Source organism: Neophocaena asiaeorientalis, unplaced genomic scaffold (genome assembly GCF_003031525.2).
Source record: "Neophocaena asiaeorientalis asiaeorientalis breed wild unplaced genomic scaffold, Neophocaena_asiaeorientalis_V1.1 scaffold443, whole genome shotgun sequence".
In the NCBI taxonomy this organism is placed as follows: Eukaryota; Metazoa; Chordata; class Mammalia; order Artiodactyla; family Phocoenidae; genus Neophocaena; species Neophocaena asiaeorientalis.
In genome coordinates this window covers 2065697-2092152 of record NW_020171808.1, presented here as the reverse complement: position 1 = coordinate 2092152, position 26456 = coordinate 2065697, and the positions used below count along the sequence as shown (strand labels likewise).

General features: G+C 49.7%; 1 protein-coding gene across 5 annotated transcripts in view; it reads left to right on the top strand.

Moving 5' to 3' along the window:
- LOC112406291 (uncharacterized) overlaps positions 1 to 26456 on the top strand; it is a 151399-nt gene that overhangs the window by 37668 nt on the left and 87275 nt on the right. The window contains exon 3 of one of the 5 annotated variants that reach the window (XM_024755069.1): positions 11452 to 11941. The exons of the other annotated variants lie outside the window; for them this stretch is intronic. Within the exon in view, the coding sequence (XP_024610837.1) occupies positions 11452 to 11941 (490 nt within the window). Of the gene's footprint in view, positions 1 to 11451; positions 11942 to 26456 lie in introns of those variants that run through there. 5 annotated transcript variants of the gene reach the window in all.

Below are 26456 nucleotides of genomic sequence, written 5' to 3'. Positions count from 1 at the left end.
GTCGGAAAATAACAAAACAGCCTCCTGGCCGGGCCCTGGGGGAGGGGAACACCATCATGGGGGAGGAGCTGGATAGGGGGGCGGACCCCTGGGCAGAGTCCTGAAGGGCGAGAGTGGATTAGAGGGGGCACTTTAGGCCAAGGAAGGGGCACCTGATGCTAGGGTGTGCGGTGAGCGTCTTCAAGGAGCAAGGAGGGGAGTCGGGTGGGCCCGGCTAAGGAGAGAAGGGGCTGCCTTTGCATGGAGAGGAGTGTCTTGGTTGGGGAGAGGGCAGAGCAGAGGCAGCAGGACTAATTAGGAGCTGGTGCAGGGCGCGAGGGACGGGGGCCCACCGGTCGCCCTTCTGCTGGATGCACAGGCCGGTGCGCAGAGAGAGGGATGGGGGCCAGATGAGCAGGGATGGGCGGGGCCCGTGCGTTCTGTAACTGGACTTGACACAGTCCCAGCTTTCTCTCCTGCCACATCTCCAAGGGCACGGAAACATCCTTTCTGAACCCCAAAGAGGAATAGATGATCTGATAACTATAAAAAATATTTGACGTGTTGGGTTGCCCCGAAAATCTGTGTTGTGTGGTCTGTTTTAAAGAGTCAGATGAGTGAACATTTCTCTTTATAACCTTTCAGGAATGAAGATTTCATTCTGAGCTCTTGTGGAAAGAGTAGGAAAAAAGAGTTCAAAAAAAAAGAAAAGAAAGGTCTAGATTATGTTTCATTTGTATAGTCAAAGACTCCAGAGCGACATAACAGCGTGACTTTTCAAAGTGCATAATGAGCCCCTTCACTAGTTTCAGCAACTTGTTAGAGTATTCTGGAGGCAGGATTTTCTGTGAATAGGGAGCAGAAACGTATAGAAAAGAGGTCCCCTCGCTGACAGCGTAATAATAGCTCTGTCCCGTTACAGAGCAGACGGCCACACAGCACAAGTTAGTTCAAAGTCACTCGGTATTCAGAGAAATTTACTGTAATTCCTCACAAAAAAAGGACCTTTGAAAATTACGTTTAACATATTGTATCCCTGTAATCCTTCATGTTTTTGGCCTTCCTATAATTTGTGCTGAAGTCATTATCCGTTAAAAGCAAATTTTAAATTATAAGATCAACGTTTTCAAGGTATAAAAAAAAGACAATCTAGGTCAGCTCATGTGTTCCCCTCCCTCCCTCATTTCTCTCTAACTTTTCCTCCATGTTTGCTGCTTCTTCCCAGGAGGCTTTAGCTCAACGGCCGTCACCATGCAGGCCTTTGCCTCCATCCACACCACGAAAGGCGGCTGGGGGTCTCCCAGGGGTCCCCACAACCGAGGCTCCTCCAAGGGGCGAAGGCTGGGCCCCTCTCGGCCTAGAGCAGCTCTGCCTTGATCTCTTTGTGGTTGGGGGCGTCAGTGTGTGATCTGAGTTGGAGATAGGGCTTCTGGCGCAAAGGAAACAAAAGGAAAGGCCGAAAACCCGTGATCTTGATTAAACCGGCGAACAGACCAGCTCATGTATGTATGTGTCCTCTGTCCCTTGTGGCCCCAATTCTTGTCCTCAGAGGCCACAGAGATTAGGATGCCATTGGCTAAAACCCCTGCTGCCCCAGACTCTCACTGTCTGCTCCTGAAACTCTAGAATCAGACTTCAGCCTGCACTGACCACTAGCCGTCTAACGCGGGAGCTGAATAGGCTTTTACTAGTAAATCAAGCCGTACTCGTCATCTTATGCAGGAAGCACCGACTTCTTCCTCTTACAGAGTGTGGACCTGGAAAACACACGGAGCAGAGTGAGCCTGCAGTCACCTGTCCCTGGGCACGGTGCTTTACTGCCCTAGGGCAGGTGTGTGTGCATGTGTCCACGCGCCTCTGTGTGCACGGGTGTGCGTGCATGAGTGTGTGTGTGTGTGTGTGTGTGTAGGTGTTTATTAGATTCCTGTTTGAGACATTAGGATAGAAATATTATGGAAAGTTAAAAGCCCAGAAAGTATCGTGTCTGAATATCGTGTCCAGATTTGGCAGATAAGAAAGCGAACCCATTTCCCATTGAGTTTTTCTCTGGTTTAATGTTTTTCGAAAGTCCAGCATGGGATTCCGAGCGCGTGGGGGTGAGTCGAAGTGGAGGAGCCCCAGGAAGTGGCGCCCCGGGAAGGGCTTTGCCTCCTGACGCATCAAGACTCAGATTCACATTTTGACGCCTTCTAGTTGGTGACCTTTGGGGAGATCTTCATCCCTCTACACTTTGGTTTCCTTCTCGGTAAAATGGGCATGATGAGGCCTCACCCTTTTGGCATGTCGGAGGGGAGGAGGAGAGAGCGGGAATGGGTATGGTTGTCAGCTGCGTGCTCTGCTGGGGCGGGGATCGCTGCCAGGGCTGCTTAGTCCGTGGTGTCTGGGGCAGCACCCAGGACACGGGAAGTGCTCAGAAGTGTTTGTAAAACACATACTTTGTGTGTGTGTCATACTAGCAAAATAGTAACAAAACTCCGAGATGAGATTGGATTGAGCTTTCCCATCCATTTTCCACTCCCCTGCGTGCGTGGGTGTGGGGAGTCCACAGATCAGGAATGCACTGGATAACGCTCCATCCTCGGTGGGACGAGGCAGAGACATGGTGGGCTGGGGCCTGCTTAAAGTGCCTACGTTTCGGTCCTACCCTCGCAAAGGAATCTCCTAGTAACGGCATAGGGAAGGGCTTGCACAAGTGTGGCCGCACATTCGCGAAGCATCCGTTTGCCTCGAGGGGAAAATAAAACCAGAGCGTGTGTCTTCATGCAGCTTGTGGGCAGAAGTTCCTCCCCTGGACAGAGGGAACCAGACAGGGAGCTGGCGCCCCAGGTACGCGCCCGGATAGCAAGGTCTGACACTGAACTCCGAGCGCTCCTGAAGTCCTCGGTTGGTCTTTATGACCTCTGATGGCTATTCCAGTAGTTGTGGGAGGTCCCCTGATTCAAAGAGAGTGAAGTGAGGCCGCATTAAGAAAGGGTGGTTCTCCCAGCTGCGGTCAGGAGGCCTGGGAAAGGCCTGAGGAGCCTCATGCGGGGCCTGCTTTCTCGGGAAAGTGAGGCGTGACATTTAATATTGTAGAGAAGCTGGACTACACTTTCGTTCCCAGGAGACTTCTCCGAACACTTCAACTGCGTCAGGATCAGCTGACTTGTAAGGATGCTGCTCTGTCGTCCTCAGCTTCACAGCTGAGCCTGAAGCGCTTTGCTGCTGTCAGAGCCCAGGCAAAGGGTCAAGTGGAAGGTGGGCTTCCGGAAGGGAAGGACCAGGTTCGGCCTCACTCAGCATCTCTCTTCATTTGTCTTTGTGAAACTCTACACTGTCTAGATTTGGCTGTCGACAAAGTCAGGAAGATTATCATTAAAAGAACAAAAAACCAGCAAAAACCCCTTCTTTGCTGGTGAAATTAGTGTAGAAAATTAACAGTTTTCTTCAGAAGTGATTTGTTCCCTGTGTAAAATCAGCCCCCAGATCGCCTTGTGTGGCCTGCTTCCCACAGCCTGTGTCGGGAGGGGATAGAGCAGTAGAAGCAACCACTTGGATTTCTCTCTGTCCGCCTCACGCCTCCGCGCCCTGGGCCCCCTCCCTTCATTCAGGTCATTCCTTTCAAAACATTTCAAGAGAGGGGAGGACCTACCAGTTATGGCATCTGAGAATATTGTAGAAAACTTTAGTCCCAGAGGACACAGAGAAGCAGTAGAACTAGGAGATCAGGCTTTTAGTTCAGAGCTGCTGGTAGGTAGCTGTGCAGCTTTGGGGAAAAAAAAAAGGAACTTGACTGTATTGAAAAATTACTCTGTGTCATGTACTTTACATGTACTTTCTTAGTTAATCCTCACAAGATACCCATGAGGGGGTAGTTTCATACTTATTTTGAAGATAAAGAGACTGAAATTCAGAGTGAGTATGTGAGTTTTTCAAAGCTAACGTCAGTAATACGTAAAGGAAAAGAAAACCAGGGGGTCCTGTGGTTTCACAGGAAGCCTTGATGGGCCACCCTGGGAGAATGGCTTGGGGTCTGGATACAGGCCGGATACTGACTTGTCACACGTTGGGGGACCTTAATGTCATCCAGGGCGTAGAGGCCAGGAGTCCTGGTGGACACCCTGCAGTGGTGAGGGCAGCCCTCACACCACAAGTTCTCCGGTCTAAATGCCAAGGTCGAAAAACCTCGTTTCGTGTATGGAATTCCATAGGTTAATTTACAGAATTCAGTTGGTGGAAGGTTCAAAGAATCGGGGAAAGCGGGGCTCTTCCTGGTAGTTTGGGTCTGTAGGAAATGAGGGCTTCTCTACCTTGTGAGCAGATGCCCCTTCCCCACCTCACTCCCAGCCCCCCTCCCAGCACAGCGGGATGGGGACCCGGCTGGATGGATGGGAGGCCACTTGGCTTCGGTGTAGGAAACAGTCAGAATCGGGCTGCGGAAATGGAAGCCCGGGGAGATGGCGGGGTGACTGGTGGGGGCCTAAGGTTCCAGCTGGCCACCCACTATTTTGGAGGACCAGCCTGGAGACCTTGGAGCCAAGAGCCCCCTTCCAACCATTTCTTGTTTCCCCAGTGAGCTGAAACCACCTACCAGCTCAAGCAATGCTTTTCCGTCCCCATTATGGACTGAACCCGCCCCCCAGGCTTTGGCATTTCGTGGTGCTCGGCCGGGATGCTGTGCTCCCCGGGTGCTGGCGCTGCTTCTTCCCTCACAACTTACACCTTTCTGCTTAAAAGTCACCCTCTCAGAAAATCCTTCCTGACCTTAAAATAGGCTTCACCCCCTTCATACCTTCTGTTCCTTCAAACTGCATGATTTATATCTTCACAGATCCTTCTGAGACTTGAAATGGTTGTTTACTTGTTGACCTGTTTGTCTTCGTCTCTCGTTAGAATTTAAGTTTCGTGGGAGCAAACACTTTGCTTGTCTTGGCCAGTGCTTTAGGCAGTATTGCAGTACCTTGATCAGTATTCGATACTTTTTTTTCCAAAGGAAGGAATGAATGCCTGTGTGTGTGTGTGCGCGTGTGTGTACACCTGTAGACCAGGGAGCTGCACAGTTCCAGGGCACAGCAGAGCAGGCCACCGGGAGCACAGTTTTGAAAGATCTTTCATCACTTGAACTCACGGAACCCTTGTAGGGATTATCCATATAAGGATTACAAGTTCTCGATTATATTCCCTCTAAGGGTTGAGAGTAGCGACCAAGTTACGAAGGCAGCACGGAACGAGCCCTCTGAGCGCCTGGCCGGGTCAGTCTTTGTTTAATTTACTGTGAGCACCGGACGAGCCAGCATTTCATCTGGAGTTTAACAAAAACTCTACTCAGACCATCTGCTTCAGAAACAATAAATAAATAGAAAATACAGATTTAAAAATAATTAGGAAGACAGCCCACTGGCCCATCAGTCACCCATTTGGGAAAGACAGTGATAGCCATGTTATTCTCAAACTATCTCAGTTATTCCTAATTGATCAAAATACCCTGATGTTTATAGCAAATGAGAGAATGACTCAGAATGAAATGAAGTCAGCGAAATGCCAGAAGTTTTTACATCCAAAACAGAGACATGGCCCATATGTTCAGAAATACTTTTGTCCTTAGGAAATGTTTATGAAAAAAAAAATGGATAGGCACTTCCTCAAAAAGAGACTCAACTAATAGTAACACAGTTCAGATAACAGAAGCATTTTCCTGTTAAGCTCACATCGCCTTTTACTTACTGATTCTCCACGAGCGCGTTTGAGAAACCATTCAGACAGCAAATGCAAAAAGTTGCCCTCATGGCATATTCATTTCACCTGCAAAAATTTCAAAAAGTTGAAAGTTTTCAGAAAGTTTTTCATGGTATTGTCCATGTGTTGTTTTGATAAATAAGCGTGATACGTGATAAGGCCATTGCCTCATAATATACAAAATATATCCACACGTTTTATAAACAACTATAAATCTAAAATCTGCACTCCATACAATCCCATAAAATTATATTGGCATGTATAGTCATTTGATCGTTTTTCAAAGTAAGAAGACACTTAAGTGGTAAAAAAATATGGTAAAAGAATATGGACTAAGAAAGGCAGATGGTGGGTGCTCCGTAGAGGCCTCGTGGGGCAGGACAGACGGGACCACCGACTGCCTGGGAGAACAAGTGCAGGAATCTTGATTAGAGGGAAGTTCGGATCCCGTCTTGTGAAAACATTTCAGTGGTGGTGTCTCATCAGGAGGGCGGGCATCATGTATTTTGTCATCTGGATTGGGACATTTGTGGGAGTAAAAGAGGGCCTTATGGGTAATGACGCTGGGACAGCAGGTGTGCACTGGAGCTGTGCCTGGGCGCTCCTGTCACGTCCGTGGGGCTACTGTTTCCACAACTATTATTCGTAACTATGTCACCACTGCCACCCCTCTTCCTGGCGAAACTCCCTGCTCTTGAATGTCGCTGGACCCGAAGATGTGCTTCTCACAGGTAGGATCCGGAAGTGATGGGCCGTCACTCTGCGATGAGGTTACAGAGCGCGTGCCTTTTGGCCCCCTCCCCACCCCTGGCTTCCTCCTGGGTCCCTTCCCCGGGAAGCGGGCTCCTGCATTGAGAGCTGCCCTACGGAGAGGCCCACGGGGCAGGGAGCCCTGTCTCTGCCAACTTGGAAGCCAGCCCACACGAGGTGACACCCAGCCAATGCCTACGTCACGAGGACCCCACTGCACTCATCCACAGGAGCGGGAGATGGTAAATGTTGGCTTTTCTAAATCCCGAAATTTCAGGATCCTCCGTTACATAGCGAGAGGGAACAATGCAGAGACCTTAAGACGCGGTGTCCTAAGTGACTTTTTCCCAGGGCTGAGAGTCAAGATGTTTAAGTACCAGCACAGCACAGGCACCAGGCAATCGGGTGGACGTGAGGGGCCCACTGTCCCCTACTTCTCCTTGAGCGAAAGCCTCCTGTTTTGAAGGGGGGTCCGGGGAGGGTCTCAGCCTGGGAGGACAGGCGCAAAGCCGTCTGCCAGAATCAGGTCAGTACTGGGAGTGAAGAAAATGGCTGCATTTAAGAGCACACGAGGCGGCTGATGGCCTGGCAGTGGAGACGGGCTGCAGAGGACAGCCCCTGGGGCTCCAGGTCCACAGACATTTCCTTTGCCCACGCAGTGGTGGCCGGTGCAGAGGCTTGAATGTGAGCACATGTCGACGTTTGAATGCTGGGAAGTATCCTGTGAAAACCCAGCTTCTCGTGGAGGATTGGAAGATGCAGCCCCAGGACCGCCCAGCATCCCTGCCCTCGGGGCTGGAAGGCCCGGCTGCCCCCAGGACTGGTGCATACGTGGTGGTGGGTGCCTCCCCCTCAGGCTGGCTGACCGCAGGGCAGGTGGCCCTGGTCTCTTTTGCTCCCCACCTTCCTGCCCCTCATCCTCTGGGCAGGCATCGGCTCTGGTGTGATTTATCCTGGAGTTCCCACTGCGGGCCAGATCTGTGGACGGCGCCCTCTCAGGAGATCGCTATGGGTCAGCCATTTGGGGTCAGAGCAGCCGCCTTTTTCAGTTTCCCTGGAGAACAGGCAGTATGGGCCCCGGGGTGATGCTGGGAGCAGGGCCACCCTGACGCGTGTGCATTCTTGCTCCCCTCGAAGGAAAATAGAAGCTGAGTTTGTTTCTCTGCAAACCTCCTTCAATTTTCTGTTCTCTGACCATGGTTCCCTTGAATTTAGACTTTTAGAAAATGGGGAAAGAAAGACAAACAAAAGCAAACTGCATTGAGAGTCCCATCACCAGCGGTCTGTGGCTTTCCGGGTGTCCTGAAACAAATGTTCTTTAGCCAAGGTGTGTAGAATTCAGCTCAAAAATTATGGTGAAATGGCCTCAAAATTATTTGAAGTTCACACAGCAGGATAATGAATTAGGAAGAAAAAGAACACAATCCATTTCTCTCTCTCTCTTCTTTCCCCTTTCTCTTTTTCTTTCTTTTTTTCCCTTCCTTCTGACCTAACTTCTGAGACTGTGAAACTACTGCACTGCTAGTTTTTTCTCCCCCAAGAGGTGCTCCTCAAAGGGTTTTAGGCAGACACATCAGGGTTCTATTATAAGTGGCTGCCTTTCACCATGTGGAAAGATTGAAATTGAATTTATTTTTGTGTGCTCTGTGCCTGATGTGTTTAAAGGTGCACAGGGCACCCCAGGGCCCCGAGGTGAGCGCATGAAATGACAACAATTAAATGAGATCCAACTGAAAAAGTAGGAGCTGAAAGAATACAACCCAGCATTGGGGAAGGAGCCCAAGCTCCTGCCAGTGCTGGAGGGGCCCGGAGGGGACAGCACTCGCCCGTGTGGGTTCCGGAGCCGGTCATGCCTGGGGTGTGTCCCGAGGCTGCCACGGGGCTAAGCCTCACCTACCTGTTCTGTGCGTCGGGGAAAATAATTAGATTCAGACGTGGGATGTGGCGAAGAGGAAGGGAACAGTCCGGTAAAGTCCAGTGTGCAGAGCGCAGGCCGGTGCCACCCCGGCTCTGGTTTCCCAGTGGAGCCGCCGGTGCTCACCTTTGCCTCTGTGCCGCCCACGCCGCATGTCCGCGGACTCCCGTGCTGCGTGAGAGCCGCTCCCTTTGTTTTGGCCGTGCCGTCCAGCTGGATTACAGAGATCTTGTGCCTGTGAAAACGGAGCCTTAACGAAGAAGTTAAGCGAGGATTTGAATTCCAGTCTGTGTTTGTTTGCATGGAAAAAGGAGAATTGTTCTAAAATAATTTTGTTTTGTGTTTTAGTTCTTTAAAGTTTATTGTACGGACGTAGAGTTGATTTACAGTGTTGTGTTAGTTTCTGCTGTCCAGCAAAGTGATTCAGCTCTACGTAGGTATACACTTTTCCCCTATTCCTTTCCATTCTGTTGTATTGTTCTGTAAGTTTCAGGTGTGCAGAGACATCATCGGACATCTGTATGCACTGCAGAGACGCATACACATCGCTGCCACGTCGGGTCGTTATCCGTCATGAAATAGTTTTTGCATTCGCGTCTGCAGCTTTGCTCAGAAAGTTCTGGCCTGCAGGAACGGGGCACCCTGTCGAGTGGCTTGGTTGGTGGTTGTCATTCGTTGAACCCATGCGAGGGGGCGCGAGCTTTCCACCCCCCAGCCCGAAGCCCCCATACTGTCCTGTCCGGGTGGGTAGTTTGCTGTTAACCCTTCGGTGGCCGCAGCTGCTGACCCTCCTTCCTCATCTGTTACAGATGTCTCCGGGAGGAGAGCTTATGGCGCATGGCAGCAGTGATTTTAACAGCTAATTGAAAAATCATGGGCTTTTCAAGCTCAGAAAGGCTTTCACAAAGATGGATGGGGCCCACGGATGTGAGGCTTACCTTGCCCGCTCTGTGTGGGACCCTGTCTGTCCTGAGGGTGTGAAGTAGGCTGGTCACCGCTTTCTGTCCCCACTGCCCCTCACTCTCCCTCTCTGTCTGTTAAATGGCTGGATGTCATTGACGGTTGGAATGCGGGCTCAGTAATTTCCCTTCTCTTTTCAGTTGTAAGCTTGAGAGATGATAAGAAGGCCTGGGATATCTTGAGCTGGCTTTTTTTCCGTGGGTGGAACTGCGGCTGTGATTTATTCCACATCGTGGGAAATATACCTATACCTTCTTTCCTGAAGTGGTAAAGAGACCCTTTAAACAAAGAAATGTCATGGTGACACATGAGTGGTGACGTCACCAACACCTAATAAATAAACAATAGTATCTTACGTGTTGTGCAGTGTTTCTGCTTCCCCAGATCCTTGCAGCTGTGACATAAGCTGCTTCTTGGAAGAAAGCTGATGTGAATGTGGGTGAACATCCATTAAGGATTGGGAATTTAGAGCTTTCTCCGTAACTGTCACTCTGGTGTGGAGAGCTCCCAGGGGGTCCTCAATCTCCCCATAGACTAGGTTAGTACTTCTCACACTTTAGAATTTCATGCAGCGGTAAGATTTCCAAAACCAACAGAATCCTGACATGTTTGTCAATTTTTAATTTTGCTAAAAACTAAGAACATTAGAAGCATTTAAAAAACCCAAGCTAAAATCACATCAACTAGTCCCTCTTTGACCTATAACCACTGAATGTTTCATAAAAGAAATAAAATTTCAACTCCAAAATACTTGAAAAGCTTCGGTCCCTAATTTTTAAATAAATGAGTCTTTTAGATATCCTACAGTTTGCATTAGGAAAAGTTTACTGCATTTTTCTTATTTTATTGTGGCCTCATCTACTTTTTTAAACCTCTAACAAAGGTGGAACCAAAATACATGATTGATTAACTCTGCCTGGGTAAATATAGAAAAAAACCCACCTACTGAATATTGCTGTCTCTGGCTGGTAAAGCCAAAGAGGTGATTTTTAATTTTTCTTTTTGTTTATGTGTGTGTATTCTAATATTTGTAAAAAACAAAACAAAACAAAACACTTAATGTTATTACTAATAATAGAATTACATAAACTATGTTAGATCCTCAAACCAGATTTTCTGAGGCAGGGGCGGCCGTCAAGTCTGGAGCGTTAATACAAGGGTCAGACACCAGGCTTCTCCCGAGCGTGTACCCTTAGCAGCCGGCAGTAGTGGGTCCCCTGCCTTGTGGTGACTCGGGGGGGCGGGGTCACTGTCTTTGCCTCTCCTGCTTCTCCTCCCCCCCCAGTTCCAGCCCCTCCTCCCAGGTTCCCGAGAGCTTCCTCTTGACACCCCATGGTCCTGCTGTCTCGTGCTGTTCGTCTGTGTGGCTTTTCAGCTTCTCTGTCCTCTGCTGGCTGGTCTGCATCCTCTTGTCTGTCTCCAGGGGGACTTCCTGAAAAGGGAAGATGCTGGTTCGGCCTGTGGTGGATCCTGCCGCCGTGAACAGAGGCTCGTGCAGGACCCCGTGGGGGCTGTCCCAGCTGACTGGTTGGCTGCTTTGGGGCCGGAGCCCGGCCCCTGGAAAGACCTGGGAGGCAGGTGACAAGGCGGAGCTCACCTGAGCGCCGTGCTCTGGGGGAGACAGCCCGGGTTACGAAAGCCTCCCCTGTGGTGTTCCCAGCGGTGGCCACCCACAAAGACCACCTGCTCTCGTGCACGGTCCGGTGAGACCCAGCTCACCCCTCCACGTGTGGCTTCTGGGACTCGCGATCACGCTCTTGTTTATTCCCCTTGATGAGACCCCCCACGTTTCTCACGAGTGCACGTCCTTTCTGTGACAGCGGCCTAGTAAAGTCGCCCCTGAATGGTCTGGGGCACTTTGTCTTTGGCATAAGAAGTTTTTGTCCATTTCTATTCATGAGTAAACTGAAACTCGCCCCAAACCACACGTTCGAAGATGGCTGGGGTTTGGTTTCAACAGTAGCTGTGGAACAAGGCTCTGAAGCCGGGGCGTCAGGTGGGCATTGCCGGGCTGGTGGAGGCTTGCCCAGGAAGGGGCTCCGAGCGCAGTGCGCTCCTGCGGGCCAGTCCCCACTTACTCATGAGGTCCTCCTGTATCACAGACATGGAGGCCGACACTTTTTCCTCTGCAGCTTTGTGTCCCATCAGAAGCGAGCACTCGGGATTCTCCCAGAAGCACCTACGCCGCTCACCGTTCTTACACTGAGTGCCAGAGTCTTGGCAAGAAGCTGGAAGAATTCAGATGTGAAAATAGGCAGCAGGCTTGTTATGGACGTGAGCCTGATGGGTTGCATGTTCGGCGCCATCCGGAGGACTTACAGCTGTGACTCCGGAAAGCTCTGGTCACTCTGGTTATGGCCTAATGGCAGAAAGAATTGCTTTTTCACCGGCTTCTCAGGCTACAGCCCTGGACGATTACGCACAGTTTGCTTGTCTAGGAGACGCTGCCCTGGAACTTGTGTCTTGAATAAAACAGATGTGTGCAGCCCTCGTCCAAGTGTGTTGCAGAGATCACCAGCCCTGCTGGGCAGCGGGCTTCTGGCGCCTGTGACGGCGTGGCCCGGATGGCAGGGGCTGCTCTGGGTGGGACCTTTCTCTGCTTCAGGTGCCACGTCTGTGTGACAGGAAGTCTGACCCCAAATGTATTTTGGGATCCTGAGTAAAATTTAAATAAATTCGTGATCTCCATACTCTGTACGTTATGAAATTCTGCAAATTTATTTCCTCACAGGATTCTACCCTTAATTTTCAATATCAAACAACCCTGGCATCTATAAGGAACCAGTGAAGACCTTCATGAATTAAGTTTTGCTGCTCTAATGTCCATCAGTCAGGGGAGGGGCAGCGTGGAGGGGCCGGTGACTCTGGCACTGATCACACAGCCCAGGCTGTCAGCATGCACTTCCGTCCTGGTTTTAAAAAAATACCTGCACACACCTCACAACAGGTGATGATTCTAGAAAATGCTGATTTTCTTTCTGTCTCTGGAGTATTTGAAATTATTCTTTCCATTTTAAGGCTAATGGGCCTCTCCTTTTTCTAAAACATAATGTTATTATTTAACCCGAAAGTATAATACATTATTGTAAGTCTACTTGAACCATTCACATAAGTAGAGGAAAAAGATTTTTCCAGAGTTCAAGTGTATTAAAAACAAAACTAATTCCCTACTTTTGCTTTTCCAAGGCCTCTGGCTTAGCCTTAAAAGCCAGCTCTCTTCATAATCTGCATTTAGGAAAAACAAAAATAATAAGCCGTGTCCTGAGAGTGAAAAGAAAATGTATTTACATCAGTGAATTCCTATTAAGTGAGACATGGTTTGAACACCAATGGAGTTCAAACGGCTTGTTCAAAGATGGTGGCAAAGAAAGGCCGAGTATCCTTGTGCCACCCTGCAGTGTCGGTCTTTGCCTCTGGGCCACGTTTCCTAATAAAAACAGGGCCTCTGGAATTTCATTGTCTGGGATCAAACCCCTGTTCTTCCACTTATAAAACCTGTGATGAGGTTGAGTTACCTGGCTGTCTTAGTCTTCTCGGGCCGCAATAACAAAATGCCATAGACCGGTGGCTTGTAAAAAAGATGTTTATTTCTCACACTTCCGGAGGTGGAGAAGATCAGGTGCCCTGAGATTCAGTGTCTGGCGAGGGCTCGATTCCTGGTTCCTGTGTCCTTACACGGTGAGGGGGTCTCTGGGACCTCCATAAGGACACTCATCGCATCGCGAGAGCCCCACCTACATGACCTCATCGCCTCCCAAAGACCCACCTCCTAGCAGCATTACACGGAGGTTAGGTTTCAACGTCTGAATTATTGGGTGGGGGACCCATTCAGTCCACAGCACTAACCTTGCTGAGTGTTGAGTCCTTCTCTTTGAGTGGCGGATGCAGACTCCTGGGGCTGGAGGTGGAGGGGCTGTAAGGAGGGAGTTGTGGGTACGTTGCCCAGAGCAGCTGCGTGTTACGAAGGCAGGTGTGCGCTCCTGCCAGCACCAGTCAGTGTTCAAGCTCCTGCTCTGACCGCAGTTCCGTCTACTTCACCGTTTTCCTCCCCTGTGATGAGCACAGCACCCAGCTGCTCCCACCCGCCGTCCTGCCGCATGCGCCCCACTCTGGGCCCAGGAACGTGCTTTTCCTTCCCGTATGAGCAGAAGCTGCTTCTGCACGGGGATCCCCCTCGGCCATGCCTGGTGAGGAGTGAGGGAGGACCCTGAGTCCCGGAGCACGTCCGGGGCCGCCACAGTGTTTCGAGGTCTGTGCTGGGTGACCAGGGTCCTGCGGTGACGGGTCCTGAGAAAGCATCCTCTCTCTCCGTGGTGGCCGTGCTCTCATACACAGGGAAGTGCTGCAAGATGGAAAGTAAGATTCGAGGTGCTGGGGTCACCTCGTTCGTGCCCCGCTTTCCTGAGTGCGGGGGAAGCTCCACGAGGCAGAGCTGACATCCCCTGGGCCTGAGAGCTGCAGGTCTCCCCAGAGCCCAAGGGAGACAACTCTGGTCCCCAAGGTCAGCGCACACACATCCGGGTTGTGTGCAGATGGTCGAGGTGAGAAGGCAGGGGGCGTTTTCTCAGAGTGCTAACGAGTCTCCAAACTGGCTTCAACCCCAGCCGAGCTGTTTGCTGAGGCCTCGAGAACACCCAGGGGAGCTGCCCGGGCGGCTGGAGGGACGCAGCTGTGCGCCGTCAGAGAGGAGCCCGCGTTCTGCACGTGGACCAGCTCCAGTGCATCGATGCTGGCGTCTGGCCCTGGACCCGGGGGTGACTGGCCTCCGGGGATGCCGTGCATTTCTCAGGCCCTTCTGAAGGCCCTGCAATTGCTCCGCAGAGAAGCCAAGTTGAACATTCTGTGCATAACTGAGCACCTCCTAAGGGGAGGGGACATCGCCGAGTGTCTGGGATAGCTCAGTGTCTGGTTCAGTTGGGAAACTCACCAATAACCTTGACCTCCCAGCCATCCGGGGCTACGGGGAGGAAGGAGAACCACTAAGGCCCTTCCGGTCCACCTACATATTCTTTTACACTCCATCACTTTCGTAAGTCCTTTATCACATTCACGAATAACACTTCGTTACTATTTTCAATTAAGAATTAGATGTGTAGTCAGAAAAATCTCATCAAGATGAGCCCTGAGTTGGATCTTCATCCATCTGGCAGTGCTACCTCTCTGCAGGTAAGTGAGACACCTGCATTTTCCAGGAGGTGTAAGAAAAGCCCAGAGAGATCCAGTCACGCCAGTTCCAATCACAAATACCCACATCATCGGGGCCGTGCCAAACTCAAACTCCAGTCATCCGCCCGGTGAGCAATGACAGGTGCTTACCTGCTCCACGTGCACGAGGACGGTACATCAGAGCAAAGACAGAAATGTACAGATTCTGCATCATCTTACGCTTGCACCTGCCCCCACACACACGCACACTCAGGGATGCTGCTGAAAGATTCTGGGGAGCAGGTGGGAACAGACGTTGCACTGAAGAGCTACTGTAGGAGTTTTCATGCCCCACGAGGTAGCTACTTCTGCACGCATCTGCGTGGCCTCCGCCATAACCCTGGGAGGTGTAGTTAGGTGTCTAGGAAGCAAAGCTTCCGGAGCTCACATTTGCTCTTCGATGTATTTTGCTGAAATGTTTCTTCTGCAGGCGTCGTTTCTGGAGACCAGTACTGCTGTAAGGTCTTCACTGCTGTCCTGTGACTAAGCCGACCCCAGCAGCTCCAGGGAAGGACCAGTCCTTCCTCTGAGAAGGGCATCTGCTGGCCTCTCTGGATTGATACCGTGTCAGGATGTCTGTGGTCACCGTGAAAGTTTATCTGTGATTGCCAGGCACACCTAAGGTTTCTGTTTTTATATATATTTTCCTATCAGGGTTCCTGCAGTCAAGCCCAGATCCTCCGGAATGGCCTTTAAATTTAGGCTAATCTCTGTCATATGCTTGGCCACTGATGTGAGTAACTTTGACATTTTTGAGATTGCAGATTTCCCAGAAGGAGAGGAAAAGAGAAAGTTTTATAAATACTGTGACCTTGAAATTAAAGTCACTTTGCTTTCCTGTTCCAGATTTTACCACGTGCTGGCTTGAAATCCAAGTAAGAAAAGGCAGCGAAGTTATGAAACTTTCATTTGTCCTTGCAAATCTGCATTGAGCAATGCATACTTACTGATGAGATGCTGTTCTATGTGATGGTCATTCCCTGGAGAACTGGACTGAGTTGTTAGGGAGGATTTGAGGGGTTATAATGGCTTAAAAAAATTTTTTTTTTGGTAGACTTTAAGCCTCACCACGAACCCCAGAGCTACGTGTCCCAAGACTTAAGCACAGGGAATGAAGTCTGCTGCCCGCTAGGCACCAAGGGAGATGAGGAAGGTTGGAGATTTGGAAAATGACAGAGCACCTTGGAGCTGAGGGGAAAGGTGTTTATAAGGGACTATAGGGGAGGAAAATATGAAAAAACTAGGCTGCACAAGGCACACAAGATAACTTTAGCGCAAGTAGCTGAAGCCGTGTGTCCTACAGTTGGGTGGAGAGAAATCCATCAACCTGAATTCACAGTTCTGTAATGCTTTAGGCTTTACAGATAATATGTATTTTTGTCATCTCTTTGACAATAATGTGAAGTAGGTGAGGATAACAGACATTTTGATTTCAAGTGTGAAGAAACTGGGACAGAAAGAGTACCCTCTCTAGGGTAGGCGAACTTCACAAAAATGATAGCCCAGGAGCCATCAGAGCCCAAGCTTCTCATCAGTACTATGGTTTTTAATTTTACTTCCTGAAGGTAATTCTCCCCCTTCAGTATGATAGTAACACACATTCTTTGCTGACAGTTTTGAAAATGCCAACTGCATCAAGAAATAAAGTTAAAATCACGTGTACTTCCACTACCTAAAAATAGAGACTGTTGTGGTATAAATTCTTCTAGCCTTTTTTTCTGTATGTAAACACACACAGGGAAACATTTTCCAAATTGGGAATCAGAGCTGCACTTCCTGTTTAAGAAGCTGAGATCTTCGCTTAAGATTGTGACTTTCTTATGTGATCAAATATTTCCTGTAATATCCTCTGTACTAGCTGTATATAGTATTTTGTTGGATGCTATACTCGGTTTAAAGAATCCCTCATTGTTGAGCTCTTTGGTTGTTTTCATAAGTATGGTCTATAGATGGATATTTTGACTGGAAGTTGACTTGGGGAAAAGGGAACTCATCTTTTTTTTTAAAACTTAGAATTTACAATACCCAATTCTCCTTCCTTAGACATAATGGTAATGGCTTATTTGATGGCTGTGTAATTCACATGTAGTGAAAGGCACATATCTTAGCTGTGCAGTGTGGTGGGATTGACGCATGCATTCACCCCAGTCAGGTCCCAGAGGATTTCCACGTCACAGCAAAAGCGCCCACACGCCTTGCCTAAGTCAGCCCCCATTTCTTCCCACTGCACCTACATGTCTGAGTTCTATCAACACGCACACTTTGGCCTGTTCCAGAGCCTCTTAGAAATTGAACCATGCACCCTTGACATCTTGGTTTCTTCTTTCGACATCATGTTTTAGAGATGCATCCATGTTTCCACAGGTGTCTATAGTTTATTCTTTTCCAATTGCTGAGTAATATTCTATTATATGAATATGACACAATTTGCTTATCTGTTCTCCTGTTGACTGCTACTTGGGTGGCTTCTAATTTTTGGCTATAATAAATAAGGATGTTATAAATGTCGCTATACAGGCTTTTGTTTGTTTGTTTTGTTTTAGTTTTTCAAATGTACGTGTTCATGGGCGAGTGCCTGGAAGTGGGATTGTCGGTCCTGGGTAGGCCTGTGTTTAACTTCCTAGGAAGGTTCCCAGTGGTCCTCCAAAGCGATGGTTCCCTATACTCTGTGTGCCCCACAGCAGTGGATGAGAGAGCCGTGGTCCAGGTGATGAGGACATTGTGTTGGAAGTCTTTTTAATTTGAGCCATTCTGGGGGATATTCTGTGGTTTCCGTGTGCCTTTTTCTGATAACTAATTATGTTGAGTACTTTTTCGTGGGAACATCGGTCATTCACATATCTTCCTTTGTGAAGTGTCTGATCAGGTTTGCAGTCCATTTTTAATTGGGGTATTTGTCTTTTCATTGAGGTGTCATTGTCCCGTGTATTTTAGGTAGAGGTCCTCTGGGAGATTCATCTGTGAAAGTTTCCCCTGAGGCTATGCTCTGCTTGGCCATCTGTGTCCTGATGTTTTGGTAGCAGTTTTTTCCTGAACCGTTTGGCTTGTGCTTTCTGTGTTCTAGGACAGCTTTGCCGACTGGAGGTTGAAAACGTGTTTTCCTATATCTTCTTCCGTAAGTTTTTCCATCCTTGCTTCTGCAGTTAAGTACACGCTCCATCTCAAATTAATTCTTGAGTAAGACGCAAGGCACGGGGTGGTACCATGTGTTTCTCACAGAGATACCCTGTTGTTCCAGCTCCAGTCATTGGAATGACTCTCCGTTCTCGATTGAATGGCTTCGGCACCTTTGTTAAAAGTTAACTTACTGCATAAGTGTGAGTCTATTTCTGGCCCGTGTCTTCTGTTCCGTAGATGTGTTTGTTTATCTCAATGCCATATTGACTGGTTACTGTTGCTCTACAGTAAGTCTTGAAATCAGAGAATGTAATTCTTCAATCTCGGTTTTCTTCCCAAGTACGTTCTGGTTACTCTAATTGTTTTTTGGCATGTCACATACATTTAAAAAAAGAACTCGTCACCTTCTGGGAAAAAAAAAGATGGTTGGGGTTTTGATGGAGATTGTATCAATCTGTAGATGAATTTGAAGAGAGCTGGTATCTTAGCAATTCTGAGCGAGTCTTCAATTCACAGACTTACTATGTTTCTCTAAGATTGTGTTCTACAGTTTTCAGTGTGTAGGTCTGACACGTATTTCATTAACTGTATCCCTGATATTTTATGTTTCTAGTGTGATTTTAATTACTATTGTTTCAACTGTATTTTCAAATCATTCATCGCAAATATACAGAAATACCATTGACAGTTTCTATATTGACCTTGTATCCTGTGACATGACACTTCTTCATGCTAGTAGTTTTTTGTCTTGTAGACTTTTCAGGATTTTCTACATAGACAGTCATGTGGTTTGTGGATAAAGACAGTTTTGTTGTCACCTAATCTTTACATATTTTATTTCCTTTCTTACTTTATGCACTAAGGCCTCAGTACGATAATGAAGAGAAGAGATGACAGAGGACGTTCTTGCCTTGTTCCCAGTCTTACAGGAACACAGTCCAGAGTGTTCCTGTTAAGTATGATGTTAACTGTGGGTATTTTGTAGCGCTTTTTATCAGATGGACGGAAATCTTTTCTCTTCCTAGTTTACTGAGAGTTGCTGTTTTTAAGTCATGAATGGGTGTTGAATCTTGTCAAATGCGTGTTTTCTGCATCAATTGGGATCATCGTACAGCTTTTCTTTTATAATCTGTGGAATGGTAAACCAACCCTATATTCCAGGCCTAAATTCACTTGATATATTGCTATCAAGTCATGATACGCTATCATTTTTATATTTCTTGGCTTGCTTTAACTTCTTAATGTTTTGTTAGGGCTTTTGATGTTCATTAAGTGTACTGGTGTCTTTTTTGGGAGGAAGGGTCATCTCTTTTTTGATTTAGGTTAAGGTCACAGCACAAGCCAGGAAGTATTCCCTCCTTCCCACTTTTTGGTTCTTCTTTCTTTAACTATTTCCTGTCTCCACTCCTCTCTCTTTCCTCCCGTGAGTCAGGCTGCCCACGTATTAGACCCTTAGGGCTACAGTCCGGAGGTCACCGAGCCTCTGGCCGTCCAAGCACGGTTCGGCCCCTGGACTCCGGATGGTGGGCTTCTGCTGCTGGAGGCCCAGCTCTGGGCCCCTCTCTGAGGAGGGGGCACTGCCGGCCGGTGCAGGCAACTCCGAAGGGCTCACAGGGCTGGTTCTAGGGATGCACAGACAATGAGAATTGACTCCGGCTGCTGGGTTGATTGTGGGCTCTAATGACACTCGGCCGAGAATAAAACCCGGCGGGTCCAGCTGCCCTGCGTGTAGCCTCCTGGTTTCCCAGCGGAGGCAGGGCCTGTGTGGAGGCAGCTGCAGGGGAGGCCGGCCCTCGCAGCCTCTCAGACCAGCCTCACAAGGCAGAGTCTGCGGGGCGGGTGAGAAGCCGCGAGACAGTCGCTGAGCAACGAGCAGAATCCTCTTCAAGCCCTGCGTCTGCACGGGAGCCGCGGTGACCTCTAAAATGCACGGTGCTTCCCGCCGCGCTTAGACAGAAAGCCTCGGTGTGGCCTGCCGGCCGCTCGCCCTTGAGGCTGTGCCCTCACCTGCTGGTTCCCGCTTCTTCCTCTCCACGCCCACTCCACTCGGCCGGGACCTGGCAGGACCTACGTCACCTCCCGTTCGCAACTCAGACAGGTCTGTCCTCCCAGCACGTGTTAGCTGGGCCCCTCTCCTAATCAGCGGTAGGAGTTTGCTCTTAGGTGTGTGTGTTGGCCACCACGATGCTTTGATTTGTCTTTTGTCGGTGGCCTTGGTGGACTTGGGCTGCGGGGCCCCGGGTCCAGGAGCTGGCACGGCGTCAGTGGTCAGGTCACTCATCCATCAGTGAGCTATTATCTTCATTACCAACTACCCCCAGCAAGATAAGTGCTTCAGATAATTTTAGGGAGAACAGAAGGATTAAACGAAGGACCTGTGGGCAGTAGAGAGCGGCCTGGGACGGACCGAGGCTGACTTCACACCTTACTTGTCTTCCCCCGCCTGCTCCCTTCTCAGAAAGGCCCTGTGGCCTCTCTGGTGGGATCTGTGAAAGTGCTCCTAGTTTTCTGGGAAAACAGCTATTATTGTTGTTTTTCAGCATCTCTGTTTGACCCGATGACCCTCACACCAGCAGAAGGTAATTTAGACAGATTAGGACCTTGGCTCTGTTTCAGGAACCCACAGAAGCCTTGGAATGGAGACAGTCCAGAAATACACACGCGTCCACGTGACCCAGTCTCTAGAATGGGCTATTTTTAACCTGCAGGAGCTTGTTTTCTCCACGGATAATTTCCACCCTGTTACTGGAGGGTTGATTCATCCAGGTTGCTGTCTCCTTTGCCGAGGTGTCTTAAGGGGAAGGTAGATGAAGGAATTGTTCTTCACGTGGTAGGAATTTTGAGACAGGAAGTGTGCTTAAGTGTACGGGTTCTGAGCAAAATTTGATCATTAGTTTGATCCAAATTTCACTTTTCAGGAAAAGGAGAGATTTTAAGGCGAGGTCAATGAAGTCCCTCAGGCAAGTCCAAAGCAGACCCGAGCAAACACAGAGTGCGTCAAACTGTTTCCCAAGCTCTATAACTGATTTCTCAGTCCCGCAAAATTGCTAATTGTCACTAAGAACCACCCGTGGTGTCATGGCCAGGAGGCACCGCGCCAGGAAGACCAGCGAGCTGCTTCCGTTCAGCAGAGGTAACATAAGTCTTTGTCACGTAAGCTGGAGTGAGATGGCCCCACGGGCGATGAGGCTCAAAAGGGGTGTGGCCTTGGAAGGGCCACGTTGTCTTGGATTTTATATTCTCTGCTCTGAAAATTAAGCCATCGTTCCTGAAATGAACGCCTTTGAAAGGAGGGGAAATGCACAAAGGAAAGCATACTTAGAATGGAGGGCGCAGGGTCCTCACATTCTCCCGGGAGTGAGGGGGACATCAGGGGTTAACATTCCTCTCGTTTTCCCCCAGAATAACTGGAGCTCGGTCTCAGGCCGGCAGCCCTGGCTGGCGCCCCGACCAGGCCTGGAGCACAGTCCTGAGCTCGCAGGGGTCAGTGGGCCTGGGGAGCCTGCTGCTGAGGTCGGCCTGGACCCCAGCGAGAGCTTGATGTCCCGGGACAACGCAGGGTTCTGCACAACAGGACCTGTCACTCTTTGGAAATGCGCAACTCGGACAACCGTTCAGGGCCCCCTCTGCTGCCGGCACAATTCGATGCTGGCGTGCAGGGCATCAGGCGCGCAGCCTGAGCGGGACTTCGGCCTGCGCTCCCTCGGTTACGTTGCATATTCCTCGAATTTCCTATTTAAAATACTCCTGCCTTTTCCTGTTGTTCCTAGTTTAAAAAACCTGTCTAAAAGCCTGGGCGTGCCTGGGCCTCTCAGCCAGGGCCAGCAGGTGGGAGGTGGGAGGCCCACCTCGTCCTGAAGTGGCTCATGGAGGGGCAGAAAAGCGGGACCCCGGGAGTAGGGGCTCCCGGGGTGGAGCAGGGAGGTGCCTCCCTGGGCCGCCCACCTGCAGCTCGGCTGGGCCTCTCCCGAGAGCCCGGGGGGATTCTGTGTGTCTATGGCCTGTCCCAGCCCTGTGGCCCATCCCATGCTGAGGGTTCACTCTGGGCCCCCAGGTCCGTCTCCTCGGTTGAGTTCTAGACACTTCCCCCCGGACCCCCTGCTCCTGGAAGCATCCCTGCCGCCAGCAGTGACGGTGGCAATGGTCACGGTACTGAGGATGGAGCAGGGATAGCCCACCCCCAGGGCTCCGGGGACTCAGGAATGCTCCACGTCGGAGCTCGTGTAACGTGCTGGAGAGCATACGTCTGACCGGGCGGTGCTAGGCCGTCCACCCTCAGAGCTCGGGCTCTGCGAACCTCAGGGAGGGGAACGTGTGGGGAACCGAGGGCTGGCAGGGCCGGGGCTGCCCGGACCACCCAGCTTCAGTCCACTCCCGGGGGTCATCACTGCCAGGACAGTACGCATGTGCCTTTAAAGACCCAGCGGGCCTGGACCCCACGGCTTTGGCTTTTGGGGCCCCAGAGCCTGGGTGCCTGAAGGCCTGGCCTGTCGGGGGCCCGCCCTCCACCGCTGCCCGGCCGCCTGGCCTCCAGCCCCTTTGTTCCTTAAGGCCAAGCCCGCAGCTGCTATGGTGACATCAGGACCTCATGAACTTGAAGCAAATAGCACAAAATATGCCAGCAATCTAATCCTGGCCTCAGCCTCCATCAGCTATTTAAGGAGAAGAGGGATGGTCCAGGAATGAGCTGGTCGCTGTAGGCAGGGGGCCCTGCTGCAGCCCCGCGCCCCAGGAGGCTCTCGAAGAATCCCAGTCCCCAAGGAGGGGCTTCCCCCTCTCCTGAGCCGCTGACCCCCCCACGGTCCTTTCTCTCACGTGATTCTGGCCCATCCACTCGTGATACTGACGCCCATGGCAAACCTTGTCCATGGATGGCATTTCCGGAAGGGGTCAAACATGCTGGATTCTCCATCTCGTCCACTTTTCCCTGGCGTCATCCGGCTCGGTGCTTCCTTGGTTGCGCCCTTCTCCTGCTGCCCTGTTCCCTGACCTGCGCTCGCCAAGGCTTCAGGTCCCTCTGTGAGGGCCGGGAGAGGGGAGTGGGGGGCCTTCTCGGCCGGCTGGGCCCCTGCACGGGAACCAGGAAGGCCCAGCATCACCCTTCCGGGCAGCTGCAGCCGACCTGCCTGGCCACGGACTCCAACCTGCTTGGCCTCGCCCAGGGCTTGTTCGCCGCAGCGCAGCCCGGGGTGGTGTGGACCATCAAAGGGAAACCAGGCCGGGGAATCAAAGAGGAGAAGAAAGGCATCGGGAAACTAAAGGCGGTGAAGCTTTCCATGTGGTCAGGGAGGCACTATCAAGGGAAGCCTGGTGTACTGTGAAGAAGGAGTCCTGGACCTGCTAATTGAAAGCTGTACACGAGGAACATTTGACATCCATACAGTTCACTTACCCAAATTACTGTTATTAGTGAGGAACCACGACAAAGAATTCTCCTACATCCACACATTTAATTTTGGTGATTATTATTTACACGTGATTTATTACCCCCAGCGCAAAGCACAGCTGGAAGGATCACACGGGTGACTCACGATTTCCTAAGGCCAAATTTTTGTTTTGTTTTGTTTTGCCCAAATGATGGTTTTATCGAATGCCGCAGATGACAGTCTGCTCCTGAGACATCGCTAGTGCCAAGCGCACTGGAGGGAATACAGGGAAACGGAATTATAACTTGTTCCTAATGAGAGGTTCAACCTCCCCTTTGTTCTTAGGCAAGACGCTCTAGGCAGAGATCTTGAGAAGGATACAGGTCTAGAACTCTCATCAAGACAGGAGCTGCGGACTACAAAGAGGACACAGTGACACCACGTTGCATTCAAAGCGCTTGAAATGATTTAATGACCGTGTTTCTGTCTCGGGGAAGGCTGCTTCTCCAGGCGCCCTGAAAAGGCACACAGCGCATTCCTAAGCCTGCACACAAAGAATTTGCGTAATTGTTATATTCAGGGAGCAGTGGAGCAGAGAGGGTCACATTCTTGTCCCTGTATGTAATTCTGTGCCAGGCCACAGTGTACCCTTGCTGGGGACGACCCCGCCTGCTCGGGTGGAGCTGGGCGGCAGTAGGCCACACGCATCACAGCACGCGGATTTCAATAAAAATCTCTTTTCCAGAAAACTTTTGAAAAGGGTCAGCCTAGCCTATAGCAGACAAAGGACCAAAGCACCAGCAATTTGCAGTGAAGTGGACTAGATGAGCTTGGACAAGTTAGAGCAGTAACTGGTCTCCCCAAGGATCATGGTCTCTGGTTGTCTAAGATTTTCATGGACTGTGATTAGCCACCTCCCGTGTGCGCTTGGGCTCCAGCAGGACACTCCCAAGACCGGTTGGAGGAGCCTTTGCTCGTGTGTCTGATGCAGAGGCCTCTCAGGCACTGGGTCTGGCAGTCAGCGGTTAAACAGGAAGCCCTCCCCTCCCCCACCCGGCCACCCCAAGCACGATGGAGCCACAGGCCGTGGAGAGGCTTCCTTATTTATCCGTCGCCAAGGTTTTCATTTCGTAGGCCCGTAAGTTCACGAGAGACCCTGTCTCCTTATCAGTTGGTTCTACTGCTTTCTGTTCCCAGAGTCTCTGACATTTAGCATAAAAGCCACCTTTGCCCAATTCTTAACCGGATGGGTAGATTTCTTTTCTTCAGTCAAATGATTAAGGCAGAGACTCCTATCAGAGGTGGCATGGGGTCGGTGGGTGGCTGAATGCCTTAGTGCCCCTCCCCCAAATCTCCATCTATTTAGACCCCAAACCACCCCAAATAAACACCCGTCCTAAGTGAAAGCAGTGCCCTTGCCAAGCAAATGAAGATTCAGGACGATTCCTTTCCTGCTCTCACCACCCCAGATTGCCACCAGCTTCCTGGTCACTAAACTGTTCCTTTGTGGAAATCCAGAGTGAGCAGTGAAAGACCGCCTTTCTACCTGCAAAGACCCCCTTTCTACCTGCAAACTTCCATGAAGTCTAAGGGAAACTCCACACCAAAGCTGTCTTTGGGCTCCCTATACTATGCGTAACCTGGAGACTCTCATTTGTTCTGATTTTTCCCAGAAGGCTTATTTTTTTTAACAAATTTGGAAAATTTGAAAAGTGAAACCTTTTTAATCCAAAAGTTAAACTGCCTTGCCCTTCAGATGTTCCCACATGTCATGTCTTTAACTCCGTTTGTTTATTTCTGTTCCAACTAGATTTGAACCTAAATTCATCCCCGTTTTTACTAGCACTTTATCTGGAAGATAACAATTTTCTGGCTAAAAGGCAGCTCTAGGCACCAGCAGACTTGAGGTTTAGTCCTGGTTCTGCGATAGGGCATCTGCCGTACATGGTGGAACGTTCAGGACATACCTAGGCTGTCCTTCTCCATGGATGAAATGAGGTGGCATCGTGGGTGTGGTGCAGAGATCAGACTGTGTCCTTGAGAGAAGTGGGAGCTCTTAGGATGAGTGAGATTTAAAAATCTGTAGGAAACCCTCTTACTGCCATTCTACTGACCCTAAATCACTAGTCGCCTGAACCTTTGCTCTTTGCTAATACAATGGTTGTTTGTGGTGAAATCTTTTTTTGTTTTGTTTTGGTTTTATTTATTCATGGCCGTGTTGGGTCTTTGTTTCTGTGCGAGGGCTTTCTCTAGCTGTGACAAGTGGGGCCGCCCTTCATCGCGGTGCGTGGGCCTCTCACTATCGCGGCCTCTCTAGTTGCGGAGCATAGGCTCCAGACGTGCAGGCTCAGTAGTCGTGGCTCACGGGCCCAGTTGCTCCGCGGCATGTGGGATCCTCCCAGACCAGGGCTCGAATCTGTGTCCCCCGCATTGGCAGGCAGATTCTCAACCACTGCGCCACCAGGGAAGCCCCTGTGGTGAAATCTTTGAAATGCGGCATGATTGCAAAATGCTTTCTGAATCCCCCAAAGACCTCCTGCATGCATTCAGAAAAGTTTTACTATTAAGTTTATATAGTCATAGTCTAGACATTTAGGCAAACAAGGGGTGGTCTTAACCATCAATCAAAATCCTGTGATAGAAACATGGCAGGAGGGTTTATTCTCTACAACAAAGAACGTCCTCTCTCTCCCTCTGTGTCTGTCTGTCTGTCTCATATGCACGCACTGTGACACACACAGACACACAAACATCCAACACAGCACAGGCTAGAACTCAGTAGAACCCTTGATTCCTTTTTCTCCAGCCTTATCCTGACGGACTCATTTCCTCTCTTTACTCTAGGGTGGACCTTGGTTAACAAAATCTTATTTTATGGACGCCAAAGACCTATCACAAATTGTGCTAGAGATATACAAATTCCATTTTCTCATATCACATATATATAAATGTACACTCTCTATATAATATGAGATAATAAATTTTGTATAATTAAAAACTTAGAAATCCTGCATTTTGTCCTTTTCAGGACCTGCACCTCAGAGCTTGTGCCCACACTCCTAAATTGTGTATTGTAGGCTACGACTCTTGAACAGGGAGTAGCTTTAGTTTCTTTTAGATAAATGTAACTTTTCTTTGCTAAGAAAATACGTTTTGAAAATAAAGGCCTCGAAGGTGTTTCATAATTTTTAAATCTAAATTTAAATCTAAGTTTTCAAATCTAAATTTCTACTCTCTAGAAGAGAAATACATTCTGTAGCTATATACGCAGAGACTGGTGGGAAGGGGACATGGCCTGTCACTGGTGCTGGCAAAGTCCACGTCTCTCAGACACAGAGCAGTGGACAGACGCTGTGAAGGTCACGTCCCAGGCCCCCCAGCGTCTCAGCACTTGGTAGTTCAAGGAACTTCAGGGCTTCCGTCGGTGGAAGAGGCTGCTGGGGGTATAG